Source organism: Bombina bombina, chromosome 2, assembly GCF_027579735.1.
Source record: "Bombina bombina isolate aBomBom1 chromosome 2, aBomBom1.pri, whole genome shotgun sequence".
Classification (NCBI taxonomy): domain Eukaryota; kingdom Metazoa; phylum Chordata; class Amphibia; order Anura; family Bombinatoridae; genus Bombina; species Bombina bombina.
This window is the reverse complement of record NC_069500.1, coordinates 604686931-604705508: the sequence shown is the minus strand read 5'-3', so window position 1 is coordinate 604705508 and position 18578 is coordinate 604686931. Positions and strand designations below refer to the sequence as shown.

The 18578-nt window shown below is 38.1% G+C and overlaps 1 protein-coding gene across 1 annotated transcript in view; it reads left to right on the top strand.

Annotated features, from left to right (window-relative positions):
- The first annotated feature begins 363 nt into the window (after positions 1-363).
- Positions 364-18578, top strand: part of FXN (frataxin) — a 119424-nt gene continuing 101209 nt past the window's right edge. The window contains exons 1-2 of the mRNA XM_053702526.1: positions 364-530; positions 6779-6876. Coding sequence (XP_053558501.1) covers positions 429-530; positions 6779-6876 — 200 coding nt within the window. The 5' untranslated portion in view covers positions 364-428. The remainder of the gene's footprint in view (positions 531-6778; positions 6877-18578) is intronic.

The window sequence follows — 18578 nt, the reverse complement described above, 5'->3', positions numbered from 1 at the left end:
TTTAGATTTTGGCTCAGAGGACATTCGTCTGCCCCAAAGAGTGCATCGGTTTCCCTTTTAAAGCTTTACTCGGGACAAAAGTACCTGATGTATTCATTATTATTAATATATCACTATGCACGTGTCACTGTTACAATATTGTTTATTACTGATTACAATAAAAAATAGATTAATATTTATCAGCTAGTGCTTCGTTATAAATAAATATTGGTTTCTGAATTTAGCAGGTGCACCGCACAGAGTAGCAGCCAGACTGTGCACGGACATTTCTGTAAAACGCAGTTTCAAATGCCGACGATAGGTGTCACTCAAAACAGAACAGTTTCTTGTTAGGTAAAGAAGTCGAGTTCCGATCACTGCCAGCCACTTGCAATCAAACACAGATTAGGGACTTCTGTGTAGTAGACATAAGCGGTTGTGCGAGCGGCATGTGGGGTATTTACAGAGCGCAGCGATCTGTCAGTGTGGTTTTGCGGCTGTCATGTTTAGTGAGGACTGTGCCGTGTCATAAGGAGCCAGTGCAAAGCCTGGTGAGTATACCGCGTCCAGTTGTAGTATCTACTCAATACAGGGCTCTACCTTAGATCGTTACACAATTCGGCTATTTGCTTACAGATAAATATTACCTAGTTAATGAAACCCATATATTTTCATGATTCAGATAGAGCATGAAGTTTAAACAACTTTCTAATTTACTCCTATTATCCATTTTCTTCTTTCTCTTGGTATCTTTATTTAAAAAAGCAGGAATGTAAGCTTAGGAGCCGGACCGGACCTTGGTAGTACTTACTGATTGGTTGGCTAAATTTAGCCACCAATCATCAAGCGCTACCCAGTGTTCTGAACCAAAAATGGTCCGGCTCCTAACCTTACATTCCTGCTTTTTCAAATAAAGTTACCTAGAGAAAGAACAAACACATTTTCATACTGAGTGACCACTGCTTTCAGCTTTGCAGGGATCAAGGCATGATTGTTATCAATGCTGCTTATTTGTATGTTGAAATATGATCAAGCATGTTTTGAACACTGCTTCAGTAATCAATGTAGACACCATGGTAGCCCCCTTTAGCCACTTCTGCACAAGCCATGCCCATTTAGGTTTAATCCACCAATTCCACACCCTTCTTGAAATTAAGCCTCACTTTCTTAAAACATTAAAGGGACAGTCTACTTGAAAATGTTTATTGTTTACAAAGATAGATAACGCCTTTACTACCCATTCTCCAGCTTTTCACAACCAACATTGTTATTTTAATATACTTCTTGTAAACCTCTAAATTTCTACCTGTGTATAAACCCCAGCAGGCTGCCTCTTATCTAAGCACATTTTATTAGTTTTTCCCAACCAGATAATGCTAGCTCATGTTTGCCATATAGATAATATTGTGTTTATTCCTGTGGAGTTACTCATGAGACAGCAGTGATTGGCTAAAATGCAAGCTTGTGAAAATCACTGAGATAAGGGGTCAGTCTGCAGAGGCTCAGATACAATATAATCACAGAGGTAAAAAGTGTTGGTTATGCAAAACTAAGGAATGAGTAATAAAGGGATTATTTTTTTAAGAATAACAATTGTCAAGTAGACTGTTCCTTTAATATACATGCTGCACTGGAAATGCTTACATGTATTATTTTGGTGGCTTGATTTTTGTGGAGAAAGTTTGATTAGTAAAGTGCTTCTCATATGTGAGATAAATAGCTCAAACAGATTCATATCAACTGGTAAAAGTGTCTGTTTCGTTTCATGTTTGTCTATTGCTGATTACGCGTGAGACCAGACAAGAGAAGAAATAGTCTGTAATGTATTTTTCTGTACCACAAAAAGAACTATTGGCTTGCACAGCTTATTAATACATACATATAAACAGGTCAGGATTAAAAAACTGTTATTTTGGCTCACCCTAGTAACATTCACCAGCAAAGAATGATCCTTTAAAGGGACATTAAACACTTTGAGATGGTAATATAAAATTATATATATATATATATATATATATATATATATATATATATATATATATATATATATATATATATATATATATATATATATATATATATATATATATGTGTGTGTATATATATATATATATATATATATATATATATATATATATATACTTTCATTATTTATTTTGTCCCCCTTTCCGGTAATTCCATTCTTAAATTAGGAGCTTTTCAGATCCTGTTAAAAATGGAAGTGCAGATCACTGTTATATTCTCCACAGCCATTGGCTGCACACTCTCCAGTGACCTATTTATAACTGTCCCTAATTGGCCACAGCAGAAAAGGTAACCTAAGTTACAACATGGCAGCTCCCATTGTTTTACAGACACTAATACTTTACTCTTATTTTGTCAATATTTAAGCTAATGAAAATATAAAAAATACATCTACATGTTATTTACAGACTAATCTATTCTTTGAATGAATCATTATATCTAGCATTTATTTAGTGTTTTTTGCACCTGGGCCCTGTGGTTTCTAGTTACGCCTCTGAATATGCCCCTTTGAATAGATATATTTCATTGTGCATTTCCCTCAGCTATGTCCTAAAATGCAGAATATTTGCAAGCTGACATAGGAAGAGATCTGATTGTAGCCAAAGAGGCCTATTTATCAAAGGTCTTGCGGATCTGATCCGACAGTGCGGATCAGGTCCTCAAGACCTCGCTGAATGCGGAGAGCAATACGCTCTCCGTATTCAGCATTGCACCAGCAGCTCACAAGAGCTGCTGGTGCAACGCCGCCCTCTGCAGACTTGGGCCGCCAGCATGGGAGGTGTCAATCAACCCGATCATACTCGATCGGGTTGAATTGTGGCGATTCCTGTCCGTCTTCTCAGAGGAGACGGACAGGGTTATGGAGCAGCGGTCTTTAAGACCGCTGCTTCACAACTGCTGTTTCTTGCGAGTCTGAAGACTCGCCAGAAAAACACGGGCCCACAAGCTCCATTCGAAGCTTGATAAATGGGCCTCATAGTCTCTTATTCTACGTTGGACAAGGCAATATGTTGAAGACTTACTTTTTCTTTCATAGCTGAAGTTACAGCAGATCTGTTGAAGCCTTATGTTTAAGGGTATGATGATAGACAGTTTTGCCAGGAGATTATTATGGTTGAAACTTTAAGTAGTAGATATTGGCAAATATGCTGTTAATAAATAGATCATGTGATATTTTTCAAGCATTTTAGGCTTACTCATAGGTATAAAACCAAAATAGGAGATGATGTTAATTATGGGACAAATCATTTTGTTCTCATTTCTGGAAATCGCAAACAAGAGCTTGTTGTAGAGGCCGTTCTCAAGAGCAGTGGGTGTAAGATTGTTACCATCCAGTCCACTTCACTACACCTGCTAATGTGCCTACAGCCTTTGTTTAAAAATGTTTGTATCATGGATGTAATTTGACTGCTTTATCAAATTCTGAACTGTACTAATGAGAAAATATTTTGCCATGTCCCCAATTCATATGAATTTTGTTCATGAACAGATACAGAATGATTCCTGCTTTAATGCTCGTGTAAAAACCTTTGACAAATAATTACATCTAACCAATTGCAATCTGTTTCTGGTTTCTAAAACAGAGGTTCTTGACAGGCTTGGAGCTTTAGGGTATTTAAAGAAGTAAGTGGAAACACTAATGAGAAATTCTAATTTTTCAAGCAGTGGCCTATATTTTAAAGGGACATAATAACCCAAAAGTTTCTTCATTGATTCAGATAGAAAATACAATTTAAAGGGAGAGTCAAGTCCAAAAAAAGCTTTCATGATTTAAATAGGGCATGCCATTTTAAACAACTTTCCAATTTACTTTTATCACCAATTTTGCTTTGTTCTCTTGGTATTCTTAGTTGAAAGCTAAACCTAGGAGGTTCATATGTTAATTTCTTAGACCTTGAAGACTGCCTCTAATCTGAATGCATTTTGACCACTAGAGGGCATTAGTTCATGTGTTTCATGTAGATAACATTGAGCTCATGCACGTGAAGTTACCCTGGAGTGAGCACTGATTGGCTAAAATGCAAGTCTGTCAAACCAACTGAAACAAGGGCGCAGTTTTCAGAGGCTTAGACACAAGGTATTCACAGAGGTAAAAAGTGTATTTGTGTAACAGTGTTGGTTATGCAAAACTGGGGAATAAGTAATAAAGGAATTATCTTAATTTTTAAACAACAAAAATTCTGGTGTTGACTGTCCCTGTAAAATGAAAGTTTTCAATTTACTTCTCTTATCAAATTTACTTCATTCTAATTGTATACTATGTTAAAGAGGATACCTGGGTATGTAGAGTGCACATATCTGGGGTAGTGATCTTGCAAATGTATAACATTATTAAAAGTATTCTTGCAAAACTGCTGCCATATATTGCTCCAGTTACGTGCACGCTCCTACTGCCTACCTGCTTTTCAACAAACAATACCAAGAGGATGAAGTAAAGTTGATATAAGAAGTAAATTGGAAACCTTTTTAAATAATTTCAGACATTTCTTCTGATGATTATTGTTAAACAGTAGTGTGGAGTTCTTATCATGTGTTTAGGAAACATTTTATTAATAGTATTTTTCCTACTTTTTGCATCTGTTTACACTTTGAATTTGCAAATTGCTAAATCTTTGTTAAGTGCTACTAGGAAAATAACTAGGAATTAATTCATACTTAAATCTCCATATCTTGGCTTGGTGTCATTACATAGTACTCTCTAAGCTCTCACCCCTTCTTTTAGTGCTTTATATATTCCACTTAGCCAATCAGTATATACTAGATGAGATCACTAGTTTATCCACACAAGCTGTAAAATTTGGGTGGTAGCCAGTACCAATTGGCTAGATAAACTAGTGATGTAATCTAGTATATATTTCATGGTCAGTGGAATACATAGTGCCTTCTAATATAGGCTTTAAATAAAGGTAACTGAATGTAAAGCTTCATGAATAAGTTCCCGGTTTTTAAAAATACTATTAAAAACAGGGACACTTTCATTAATTAAACTTTACATCGCAGCGTTTTGTTTTTTTTAAATACTTTCCTTTTTCTTTATGAAACCCAGACCGGTGATCCCCCGCCCGCAGCTCCTCTGTACTTAGCATATCGTTGACGAAACCGTCTTTCTCCAATCGTTGCGTGGCTGTAATGATTTGTGTAGTTGTGGATCTAATTTACAGAGCAAGGTAAATAGAAACAGATTTGTATTTAAGAACACAGCAGAATACATTTGAGAAAATATATTATTTTATTTTTGTAGCTAAGTTCAGTCCCAGAGATATTATATCTAAATACTCTGTGACTTGAAATAGCAGTTGTTTAAAAAAAAATGCAGAGTGCTGAGGACTGGGAGTTGTTACACCCTTTGTTCCAGTATCTGCAGCTTTAGACGAATAATTCCTGAATAGTACTAACATGAAGGAATGTTACATTTCTTCCACTATTATGAAATAATGAATACTGAGGAAGTAGATAAAGACTGTAAGAGAGGGGTGTAATGGAGGCGAATAACAGAAGTAGGATAGGTGGAGGCAGAAATATTAACTGAGCAATAACCGGAAATAAGTTGCAAATCTTAGGCAGCTAATACAACATGTTCATGGTAAGCAAAAGTCTGTAAATCCGGACTTACTTTTAGGAGTCCATGAACAGTAGAATTGCTGGTAGCGCAATAGCTGGGAGTCCGTGGAACACAGTTGGAGATGAGAGCCGCCTGTTGCAACAGGGATGGCGTCCTGTCTGTTATGCGGAAGTAGAATCCGGAATCTCGAATAGCTGTTAGCTGACTCGGCAGAGCTGCAGAGAGGCTCTCAGGCTAATATACTGGAAAACGCTTCATAGAACTCTAATAGAAGGCAAAATCAGGTTGGAGGTAAAGGTAAATATACACCTATATACACAAGTGGTCTGAGAAACTTTCGTCAGTGAAGACGCTTCAGGATTTCCCATAAACTGGAACGAGGCTTGAAAACTAACAGCGCACATTAGACACTGCTTGTAAATTACCAAGCAATGAGTGTATTCTCCCAGGGGCTTTTATGAGGAAGAGAGATTAAGTGCATGCCACTAATTAAAGGTACAGCATTCATGACAGTGGCCTCACGAGATGGACACTCCGGGGTGCACCTCATCATTGGAGAAAGCCGGTTTCGTCATTGCTGTGGTAAGTACAGAGAAGCTGCGGGTGGAGTATCGCCGGTCTGAGTTTCATAAAGAAAAAGGTAAGTATGTAAAAAAAAACAAAAAACCCTGCAATTTAAAGTTTAATGAATGAAAGTTCCCCTGTTATTAATAGTATTTGTGAAAACCGGGAACGCGTTCATAAAACTTTACATTCACTTTTAAAATCTTTGAGAAAGTGCTGATGTAAGTGCGAAATGCGTCAGTGGACATAGTCCATTTTCCAAGTGTCTAAGTATGATTTTAAATGTAACAGTGAAGTTTTTCTACATTTTAACAATCTTCCTTTATGTGACGTTTCCTTACTACTGTGATGAAGATTTAACTTGAAGGACGACAAGACTACCAATGTCTCCAATTGTAAAATATATTCCTGTTATGAATATGGCAGCAAGTATTCTTTTATTTCTAGTTGTCATTTAATAAAACAGACTGTAAACTCCAGTACACAAATAGATCTGACTACAGATGTCTTATATACAAAAGCTTCAATGCTGGCTTTGAGATTGAACAGTATACATGTTTTTTTAGATTGTTTTCTAAATAATTTTGATAGTTGAAATGTCCAACTCATATACTTTTGGGTTCATATTTTTTTCTGTCTTTTCTTTAGTGCCAACATCATCAATCATGTAGAAGACATCTTGAGACCAATATCATGACTTATCTACGTACAAGTAAAAGAAGAACAGGAACTTTAACAAATACAAGGTAATTGATATTATTTATATAGATTTGTGTAGTAGAATGATTACTATCTTTGAATTGCAGGGCTCATACCAAAGAGCAGCAAAACTGGATTATATGTAAAAACGCTTCTGGAAACTGCAGGACTGTTACTTAAAGGGATACTAGTCCCACAGGTTTCAATATCATTTGTATGCAGACGGCACCCAAATCTACCTCTCTGCACCAGACCTATCTCCTTCCTTTCTAACCCGTGTCACTAACTGTCTTTCTCACATCTCTTCCTGGGTGTCCCCTCACTACCTCAAGCTAAATCTCACCAAAACTGAGCTCCTTATTTTCCCTCCTTCTAAAATCTCCACCCCCCCATCTCTCTATAACTGTCTTGGGGGTCACATTTGACTCAGATCTTTCTTTCACTCCTCACTTTCAGTCCTTTGCTAAATCCTGCCGATTCCACCTTAAAAAAATCTCTAAAATGAGATATTTCCTTACACAAGACACAACTAAGATTTTAATCCACTCTCTCATCCTTTCCCGCCTTGACTACTGCAACTCTGTCCTCTCTGGTCTCCCTAGCTGCCGCCTAGCTCCTTTACAATCGATAATGAATGCCTCTGCCAGGCTCATCTTCCTTACACGTCGCTCTTCGCATCTGCTGCACCTCTCTGCTAATCCCTTCACTGGCTTCTTCTTGCCTCCAGGATTAAACATAAAATTCTCACTCTGACATAAAAAGCCCTCAACTGCACTTCTCCCCCCTATATCTCAGACCTTGTCTCCAGATACTCTCCCTCCTGTCCCCTTCGCTCTGCTCACAACCTCCTACTCTCCTCCTCTCTTGTTACCTCCTCACATTCCCGTTTGCAGGACTTCTCCAGACTGGCTCCGATCTTGTGGAACTCTCTGCCTCGCTCCACAAGACTCTCCCTTAGTTTTGAAAGCTTCAAGCGCTCCCTAAAGACTCTACTGTTCAGGGATGCATACAACTTACACTAACCTTTCTTTATACCAGTGCCTCTCCTCCATTACTTTCCGCCATGAACCCCCTTAGCATGTAAGCCTAAGAGTCTAGCTGTTTGTAGATCACCTTCATAATAGCACACTACAACAGTGCAATTCTCGGCAGGGCCCTCTACCCATTTGATCCCTATAAATGTTACCTTGTATACCACCTATGTTTATAGCGCTGCAGAATCTGTTGGCGCTCTACAAATAGCCGATATTAACAATAATAATACTGTAAAATAGTTTTTCCCTGTCTCCAATGATTTGTCATACTAGCTGCATAGTATAAATTGTATAAGAAATTGCTTCTTTATGTTTACTTTTGTATATGAAATGTTCTTTGAACCCTCAACCCATTAAGGGGTTAGATTACGATTGGTGCGCTTACTGTTGTGTGCAAGCTATAAGGGGTGTTTTGCAGCTCTTTGCTAAGAACATAGGAATGAAAAGTATGCGTTTTGTACATCGGGTTTCGTTATTTAGATTTTAACGCTGTTGGGTTAGTGCACATGAAAATTTTGTAATCTTAAGGTGAGTTATTGGAATATTATATATAAAATCTTTAAAAAGTTAATAAAAATAATTAAACATACTGTAAAATATTCATAATAATCCATAGAATATATCTATATATTTTACAATATATTTAATCATTTTTAGTAATTTTTTGAATATTTTATATTTCAATAACGTGCCTTAAGATTACTATGTTTTGATGTGTGCTAACCCGACTGCGTTAAAATCTAAATTGCAAAACCCGATGTACAAAATGCATATTTTACATTCCTATGTTTTTTACATAGAAAATAATGTGTTTTTTATTATTAAATATATATTTCTATATATATCTGATACTGGTCACGTAAAATACATATCTGTCTCAGCACTCAGCTGAGACAGAACAAAAGCTTGAATAACTTCTATGCCTGTTCATTTTCAGTGCCACTCAGGGTGCATATTCTTTTTTTCTTTTTTTTTAAATTTTTATTGAATTTCAGTTAAAGGCTTACATGCATGTCATGTCATCAAAAAGAAAACACATAGACTGGTAATAAACATACAAGCAATAGGAAATTAGAGTGAACAGTACATAATAATGACATATCATGGGAGTATATATATAATGCTTGCCTATCATAACTGTATACCTCCTAGTTGATAATTGAGGCCACTCTTGGACCTCCTATTAATATAGAGAGTGCAAAGCTACAGGAGGTACCCTCTGGCTGGAAGAGACCACTCTTGGATCTCATATGTTTAACTTCTATTTCTCCTACATTGGTGTATCCGGTCCACGGCTTCATCCTTACTTGTGGGATATTCTCAATCCCTACAGGAAGTGGCAAAGAGAGCACACAGCAGAGCTGTCCATATAGCTCCCCTCAGGCTCCGCCCCCCCAGTCATTCTCTTTGCCACTTTTACTAGTAGCATCTCCACGGGGGTGGTAAAGAGTATGTGGTGTTTAGTTAAACATTTTGGAATTGAGAGCGATATTCAATGCGCTCCAGGCATGGCCTCAACTAGCGGAGGCCAAATTCATCAGATTTCAGTCGGACAACATGACGATTGTAGCGTACACCAATCATCAGGGGGGAACAAAGAGTTCCCTGGCGATGAGGGAGGTATCCAAGATCAGCAGAGGATCACTCCTGCCATCTATCAGCAATTCACATCCCAGGAGTGGACAACTGGGAAGCGGATTATCTGAGTCGTCAGACTTTCCATCCGGGGGAGTGGGAACTCCACCCGGAGGTTTTTGCTCAGCTGACCCAGCTATGGGGCATTCCAGATCTGGATCTGATGGCGTCATGTCAGAACTCCAAAGTTACACGTTACAGGTCCAGGTCCAGGGATCCCAAGGCGACATTGGTAGATGCCTTAGTAGCGCCTTGGTCGTTCAATCTAGCTTATGTCTTTCCACCGTTTCCCCTTCTCCCCCGGCTAGTAGCCAGGATCAAACAGGAGAAGGATTCGGTAATTCTGATAGCTCCTTCGTGGCCACGCAGGACTTGGTATGCAGACCTGGTGAATATGTCATCGGTTCCACCATGGAAGCTGCCTTTGAGGCAGGACCTTCTAATTCAAGGTCCATTCGAACATCCAAACCTAGTTTCTCTGCAACTGACTGCTTGGAGATTGAACGCTTGATTCTAGCTAAGCGTGGGTTTTCGGATTCAGTTATAGATACTCTGATCCAGGCTATAAAGCCTGTCACCAGGAAAATTTACCATAAGATATGGCGGAAATATCTTTGCTGGTGCGAATCCAAGGGTTACTCATGGAGTAAGATTAGGATTCCAAGGATACTATCTTTTCTCCAAGAAGGATTGGAGAAAGGTCTGTCAGCTAGTTCTTTAAAGGGACAGATATCTGCTCTGTCTGTTTTGTTACACAAGCGTCTGGCAGCCATGCCAGATATTCAGGCGTTTGTACAGGCTTTAGTCAGAATCAAGCCTGTCTAAAGACCTGTGGCTCCTCCATGGAGTCTAAATTTAGTTCTTTCAGTTCTTCAAGGGGTTCCGTTTGAACCTCTACATTCCATAGATATTAAGTTACTATCTTGGAAAGTTTTGTTTTTAGTAGCTATTTCTTCTGCTAGAAGAGTTTCTGAATTGTCTGCTTTGCAGTGTAATTCACCCTATCTGGTGTTTCATACAGATAATATCGTTTTACGTACCAAATCTGGTTTTCTTCCAAAAGTGGTTTCCAATAAGAATATCAACCAGGAAATAGTTGTTCCTTCTCTGTGTCCTAATCCAGTTTCTAACAAGGAACGTCTGTTACACAATCTTGATGTGGCTGAAAAGCATCATCCGGTTGGCTTATGAGACTGCTGGAAGGCAGCCTCCTGAACGAATTACAGCTCACTCTACTAGAGCTGTGGCTTCCACATGGGCTTTCAAGAATGAGGCTTCTGTTGAACAGATTTGTAAGGCAGCGACTTGGTCTTCACTGCATACGTTTGCCAAATTTTACAAATTCGATACTTTTGCTTCTTCGGAGGCTATTTTTGGGAGAAAGGTTTTGCAAGCAGTGGTGCCTTCCGTTTAGGTTACCTGACTTGTTCCCTCCCTTCATCCGTGTCCTAAAGCTTTGGTATTGGTTCCCACAAGTAAGGATGAAGCCTTGGGCAGGATACACCAATGTAGGAGAAAACAGAATTTATGTTTACCTGATAAATTTCTTTCTCCTACGGTGTATCCGGTCCACGGCCCGCCCTGGCATTTTGGTCAGGTTTAAATTTATTTTTTGTAAACTACAGTCACCACTGCACCCTATGGTTCTCCTTTTTCTCCTAACCGTCGGTCGAATGACTGGGGGGGCGGAGCCTGCTGGGAGCTATATGGACAGCTCTGCTGTGTGCTCTCTTTGCCACTTCCTGTAGGGATTGAGAATATCCCACAAGTAAGGATGAAGCCGTGGACCGGATACACCGTAGGAGAAAGAAATTTATCAGGTAAACATAAATTCTGTTTTTTATTTATATTTCTTTTCTCTTCCTTTGTTATCTATAATAAATTTATGTTAGAACATTGGAACAAGTAGGGTAAGATAATGTTGCTATGATACACCATAATAAGATAAGGATCTGTAAAAGTGCATATTGGAAGATTATACATCAATAGTTTGAGCTTACCAATAGAGACCCAGGCTTCATATATTCAGACCACTAAAGCACATGACTAACCTATCAAATGTCTTCCAAAGGAAGTAATTATATGGATCCCACTTGGTATCAATTTCGTCTCAGAGCATGTGTGTAGTGTGGAGTTTAATGACGTTAATAATAATTAGGCCAACCATGTTCATCCTGTGAAGGGTGGAAACTAATTTTTGTTGTCAATTGTGATTAGATACAGACTTCTGAACAAGAGCTGGAGACCCGGATGAATTAGAAGCCAGGTTACAATATAAGATTCCTCACTAACTAGTTAGATCGCAAACTATAGAACAACTAGGGAATATACTTATAGTTTAAGAACAGGACATAAGATAATCAACCTCAATATTTCAAACAAACAGTGTTCCCAACATTATCATACATAGAGTATGTTTAACCAAACTACACCCTAGGGTATAAGCAATAGCATGTGTGATGGTTTATTGGGGATAGTCCACAAACAAAGGTATGTAAGTATAGTGTAATGGGAGATCATGATAGTGTAGGGCTATCTATTGCAAAGTTGAATGAGCTTATTAGAATTAATGGAATATAGGCAAGCAATGTAGGAACCTAGAAGTACACTGTCTGTTGCAATATGAACCAAAATTTCTGCCTCGGCCGCAAACAGAAAAATGGTAGTAATCCTCATAGGACATTATCAAATGCTTTGTTCTGCTGCAAAAGTAAGTAAACGTTCAACAGTGTTGATAGGCTCAACTACAACGAAAATTGCAGTATCTTGACCCAGACATAATGCTTATATATATATACTAGGTAATGCTTATTAACTTGTTAATAGATGTAGGTTCATAGAGAGAAAAATATCAATCTTTATAGCCCCATGTTATGCATAACTATAAGTCCCAATACAAAGGCTCAGCATATAAATAATAACAGGGAATTAGAGACATTCAAGACAACAGTACGGGAACTAAAACAAAAATGTCTCTGAGCTTCCCCCACATCCAGACCGGCAGCTCCCCTCCCATCCATAACTGACACAGGCTAACCTTTAAATTATACTGAAATGCACCATTCGCAATGAGACCATAACACATGAGCATGGAACTTGACATCCGCATATTACGAGTCTGATATCAGTTTGGCAATAAAGTGCAGGTCATCCGATTCCGGATCTCACTGTTCGCTTGTGGCATTCAGCAAGGACACAGGAAATAGATACTCCGTGAGGTGTTCCGATTAGGCGCCATTCCAATGATCCCTTGGTCGCCTGTAGCCGAGCAGTGACAGGAGATATAGTACTGAAGTCATCAAGCTGTGCAAGTTTGGGTCCTGGAGGGATTAGTGGCTGAAGCGGTACGCTGTCAGACTTTTTAGTAGTAGCTCCAGCGGGGCTGCCAATAGAACAGAGCGACCAATCTTCCATTAGGCATATATTATGTCCTGCAACCTTCACAGCAGTCAGTCGCCCCTTCTCTGCATTACAGCTCCGACTCTTTCAAACCATCTTTAGGGACTATTGATAGTCCAACATCGGTGAGTGGCCGGCACCGGGGCCCCAAAGCGCCACCACCCACCTCAGGATGTGAGGTTGCATCAATTGAATTAGGCTGGTCGGAAGCGCTATCTCCACCACGCTTGAATTCTTTACAGAGTGTTGCTTCATATGCAATTAGGTAGCTTTCTAGCAGGCAGAGTATGTCTTCAATTATAGCCAGAGCGGTCTCCATAGCAAGCACTCACAGGAGATGATGCATCGGCATAGGTGTATATTCTCAGATATGTTTATGAACTGTTCCTCCTATGTCTAGCGTAGAATCTTTGCTTTTGAGTAATAAAGGCACCTAAGTACCACATACTGTAAGTTGTAGCACAATAAGTGCCGCGTAACAACAGGGCCAAAGGCGCCCTGCCGGGGGGGTATGATGTAGGCCGAAGTCTTGAAACGGGTCCAGGCACCGATGCCAACAGCAATTTTTACAAATCTGGGGAAAATAGATGGAGCGTCCAAAGTATGAGTCAGCTCTAGTAAAATGTGATATAGCTCAATTTGCTAGGAGGTGAATTCCTGTAGTTATAAGAGGAAAGCTGAAGCGAAAAGCAGTTATGCGACCGATCATGGCCGCTGCCCAGAAGTCCCCAGGGTGCATATTCTTTTAGCACACTATGCCTTTTCACAGAGAAAAAATATCCTGTAGCATATCAGTCTGACCCTGCCCAATGACAGTCCAGTGCCGAAATACCAGGCAATTCTTCTCTTTAGTGTGCTAAAAGAGTATGCACCCTGAGTGGCACTGAAAATGAACAGGCATGGAAGTTATTCTAGCTTTTGTTCTGTCTCAGCTGAGTGCGTCTCTCTATTTTCTTGTTTGTATGCAAATTGCACTTGGGTCTCCCTAAGAGTAAAAAGGGAAAACCAGAAGTGGACTCCTTGCACACATGCCCTAGAGAGATGCAACTGCACCTCGCGGATGAGGCCCACAGAAGGCGAAACGTACGTCTGGGGTTTGTTGTTTCTCTTGTTCAGAGAAGAATTGCCTGGTATTTCGACGCTGGACTGTCATTGGGCAGGGTCAGACTGATATGCTACAGGATATTTTTTCTCTGTAAAAAGGCATAGTGTGCTAAAAGAATCTGAACCCTGAGTGGATCTGAAAATGAACAGGCATGGAAGTTATTCAAGCTTTTGTTCTGTCTCAGTGGAGTGTGTCTCTATATTTTCTTGTATGTATGTATATGTGTGTGTGTATATATGTGTATATATATATATATATATATATATATATATATATATACATACATACATACATACATACATACATACATACATACATACATACATACATACATAGTCATGGTCAAAAATATTAGCACCCCTGCATTTCTGTCATATAATGCACCACTTTGCCCAGAAAATTGTTGCAATTACAAATGTTTTGGCATTCTCATGTTTATTTCTTTTGTTTGTATTGGTATAACACAAAAAAGTGGAGAGAAAAAAAAAGCAAAATCTGACGCATTCCACGCAAAACTACAACAATGGACTGGACAAAATGATTGGCACCTTTTCAAAATTGTAAGAAATAATTGCATTCCAAGTTTGTGATGCTGCTGTAATTTGTCATTAAACTCACCTGTATCAATTAACTGGTGCTGACAATATAGAAATCACACCGGCAACCAGTTAAAATGGTGAAAAATTGACTCAACCTTTCTGTTGTGTGTCTCTGTGTGCCACACTGAGCATGGAGAAGAGAAAGAGCAACAAATTATTGTCTGAGGATTTGAGAACAATAATTGTGCAAAAGCATGGACAATCTCAAGGTTATGAGTCCATCTCCAGAGATCTTAATGTTCCTGTGTCCACTGTGCTCAACATTGTCACAAAGTTTACAGCCCATGGCACTGTAGCTAATCTCCCTGGACATGGACAAAAAAGAAAAATTGATCAAAGATTGCAACAAAGGATTGTTTGAATGGTGGATAAAGAACCTCCATCAATTTCTAGACAAATTAAAGCTGGCCTTCAGGCACAGGGTACAAATGTGTCAGCTTGCACTATACGTTGCCATCTGAATGAAAAGGGACGTTATGGTAGGAGACCAAGGAGGACCCCACTACAAAAACATAAAAATAGCCAGATTGTAGTTTGCCAAAACTTTACTGAGGAAGCCAAAATCCTTTTTGGAGAATGTGCTGTTGACAGACGAAACAAAATTACAGCTTTTTGGTAAAGCCCATCATTCTACTGTTTTCAGAAAAATAATTGAGGCTTTTAAAGAAAAGAATACAGTCCCTACAGTCAAAAATGTTGGAGGTTCACTGTTTTGTGGTTGCTTTGCTGCTTCAGGCAATGGATGTCTTGACTATGTGCATGGCATTATGAAATCTGAAGACTACAAAGAATTCTGTGGTGCAATGTAGGGCCCAGTTTCAGAAAGTTGGATTTCTGTCAGAGGTCATGGGTCTTATAGCAGGACATGACCCAAAGCACACGTCAAAAAGCACCCAGAAATGGTTTAAGACAACGTGCTGGAGAGTACTGAACTGGCCAGCAATGAGTCCAGATATAAATCCCATAGAGCACCTGCGGAAAGATCTCTAAACAGCAGTTGGGAAAAGGAACCCTTCCAAACTGAGAGACCTGGAGCAGTTTGCAAAAGGAGAGTGATCCAAAATTCCAGCAGAGAGGTGTAAGAAATTGATTTCAGTTATTTTTTCCAAGGGGTGTGCTACCAAATATTAAATTGAGGGTGCCAATAATTTTGTTTAGTCCATTTTTGGAGTTTTCCGTGGTATGTGTCAGATTTGGGGTTTTTTTCTCCACTTTTTTGTGTCATACCAATACAAACAAAAGAAATAAACATGAGAATGTCTAAACATTTGTAATTGCAACAATTTTCTGGGCGAAGTGGTGCATTATCTGACAGAAATGCAGGGGCGCTAATATTTTTGGCCATGACTGTGTGTGTATATATGTATGTGTGTGTGTGTGTGTATATATGTATATATATATATGTGTATATATATATATATATATATATATATTATATATACATATATATATATATATATATATATATATATATATATATATATATATATATATATATATATATATATATATGGGTTGCACCGATACCAAGTATTTGCATAAGTACTTGTACTCGTGCAAATGCACCAATACTTAAACCGATACCTCCACTTCCTACCCATATGCTCTCTTGTGGCGTTTTTTTTAAACTGCATGTTCCCATTTCATTTTAAATTGGAGTGGAGACTAAACTAAAAAAAAAAATGTTTTCTACTGTTCTGCCAATACAAATTGCTGTTATTTGTATTATTATAGGAGAGATCACTGTACCTCGTTCAGACAAACCCCTGAAGTACTGGGCAGTTAATAAACAGATTTCCAGCTCTGGCTAAAATGGCCCAAAAATATATTTCTGCCCCATGCAGTAGTGTGGAAAGTGAAAGACTGTTCAACTTAAGAGTCGAACCTCCATACAAATGTCAGATTGATGTTATATAACAGCCCTACAACCCAATTGTATCACCCCTTTAAATTTAATATTTTATTGTAATATTTTTTATTTATAAACATGTTCAGTGAATTTTGTGACAAATAAAACTGTTTTATTATTTCATAATGTCTTTTGAATTACAGTCCTTTATAATTTTAAAGAATGAATCTTAAATAATCTGTATTGTGCTTGGTAAACTGTCACATGACATTAAAAAAAAAAGTATCGGTAATTGGTATCGGAGAGTATTTGAAAACAAGTCTCTCTCTCTCTCTCTCTCTCTCTCTCTCTCTCTCTCTCTCTCTCTCTCTCTCTCTCTCTCTCTCTCTCTCTCTCTCTCTCTCTCTCTCTCTCTCTCTCTCTCTCTCTCTCTCTCTCTCTTCTCTCTTTTGCGCGCTCTCTCTCTCTCTTCTCTTTCTCTTTCTCTTTCTCTTTCTCTTTTTCTCTTTCTCTTTCTCTTTCTCTTTTTCTCTTTCTCTTTCTCTTTCTCTCTTTCTCTTTTTCTCTTTCTCTTTCTCTTTTTCTCTTTCTCTTTTTCTCTTTCTCTTTTTCTCTTTCTCTTTTTCTCTTTCTCTTTTTCTCTTTCTCTTTTTCTCTTTCTCTTTTTCTCTTTCTCTTTTTCTCTTTCTCTTTTTCTCTTTCTCTTTTTCTCTTTTTCTCTTTCTCTTTTTCTCTTTCTCTTTTTCTCTTTTTCTCTTTTTCTCTTTCTCTTTTTCTCTTTTTCTCTTTCTCTTTTTCTCTTTCTCTTTTTCTCTTTCTCTTTTTCTCTTTCTCTTTTTCTCTTTCTCTTTTTCTCTTTCTCTTTTTCTCTTTTTCTCTTTCTCTTTTTCTCTTTCTCTTTTTCTCTTTCTCTTTTTCTCTTTCTCTTTTTCTCTTTCTCTTTTTCTCTTTCTCTTTTTCTCTTTCTCTTTTTCTCTTTCTCTTTTTCTCTTTTTCTCTTTCTCTTTTTCTCTTTCTCTTTTTCTCTTTCTCTTTTTCTCTTTTTCTCTTTTTCTCTTTCTCTTTTTCTCTTTTTCTCTTTCTCTTTTTCTCTTTCTCTTTTTCTCTTTCTCTTTTTCTCTTTCTCTTTTTCTCTTTTTCTCTTTCTCTTTTTCTCTTTCTCTTTTTCTCTTTCTCTTTTTCTCTTTCTCTTTTTCTCTTTCTCTTTTTCTCTTTTTCTCTTTCTCTTTTTCTCTTTCTCTTTTTCTCTTTCTCTTTTTCTCTTTCTCTTTTTCTCTTTCTCTTTTTCTCTTTCTCTTTTTCTCTTTCTCTTTTTCTCTTTCTCTTTTTCTCTTTCTCTTTTTCTCTTTCTCTTTTTCTCTTTCTCTTTTTCTCTTTCTCTTTTTCTCTTTCTCTTTTTCTCTTTTTCTCTTTCTCTTTTTCTCTTTCTCTTTTTCTCTTTCTCTTTTTCTCTTTCTCTTTTTCTCTTTCTCTTTTTCTCTTTCTCTTTTTCTCTTTCTCTTTTTCTCTTTCTCTTTTTCTCTTTCTCTTTCTCTTTCTCTTTTTCTCTTTCTCTTTTTCTCTTTCTCTTTTTCTCTTTCTTTTTCTCTTTTTCTCTTTCTCTTTCTCTTTCTCTTTTTCTCTTTCTCTTTCTCTTTCTCTTTCTCTTTCTCTCTCTTCTCTCTCTTCTCTCTCTCTTCTCTCTTCTTCTCTCTTCTTCTCTCTCTCTTCTCTCTCTCTTCTCTCTCTCTTCTCTCTCTTCTCTCTCTCTCTTCTCTTTCTCTCTTCTCTTCTCTCTTCTCTTCTCTCTTCTCTTCTTTCTCTCTTCTTTCTCTCTTCTTTCTCTCTTCTTTCTCTCTTCTTTCTCTCTTCTTTCTCTCTTCTCTCTCTCTCTCTCTCTCTCTCTCTCTAAAACTTTATTCCAACAGAGTCTCTGGGGTGACTTTTCTACATGTGACCAAGGCCTCACTGGTGGGGCCGAAACGTCATGTACTTTCTCCAATAAATGGTGATTTATTTACGCTTTTGTGCTGGCTTCTTATGCTACTGTGTCTACATTGGGATATACACCGGATCCTTTACACAAGCTGCTGTTTCTTTGGATACATTTATATAACCGTGCACATTGCTGATGGTGGTGCTGATCTTA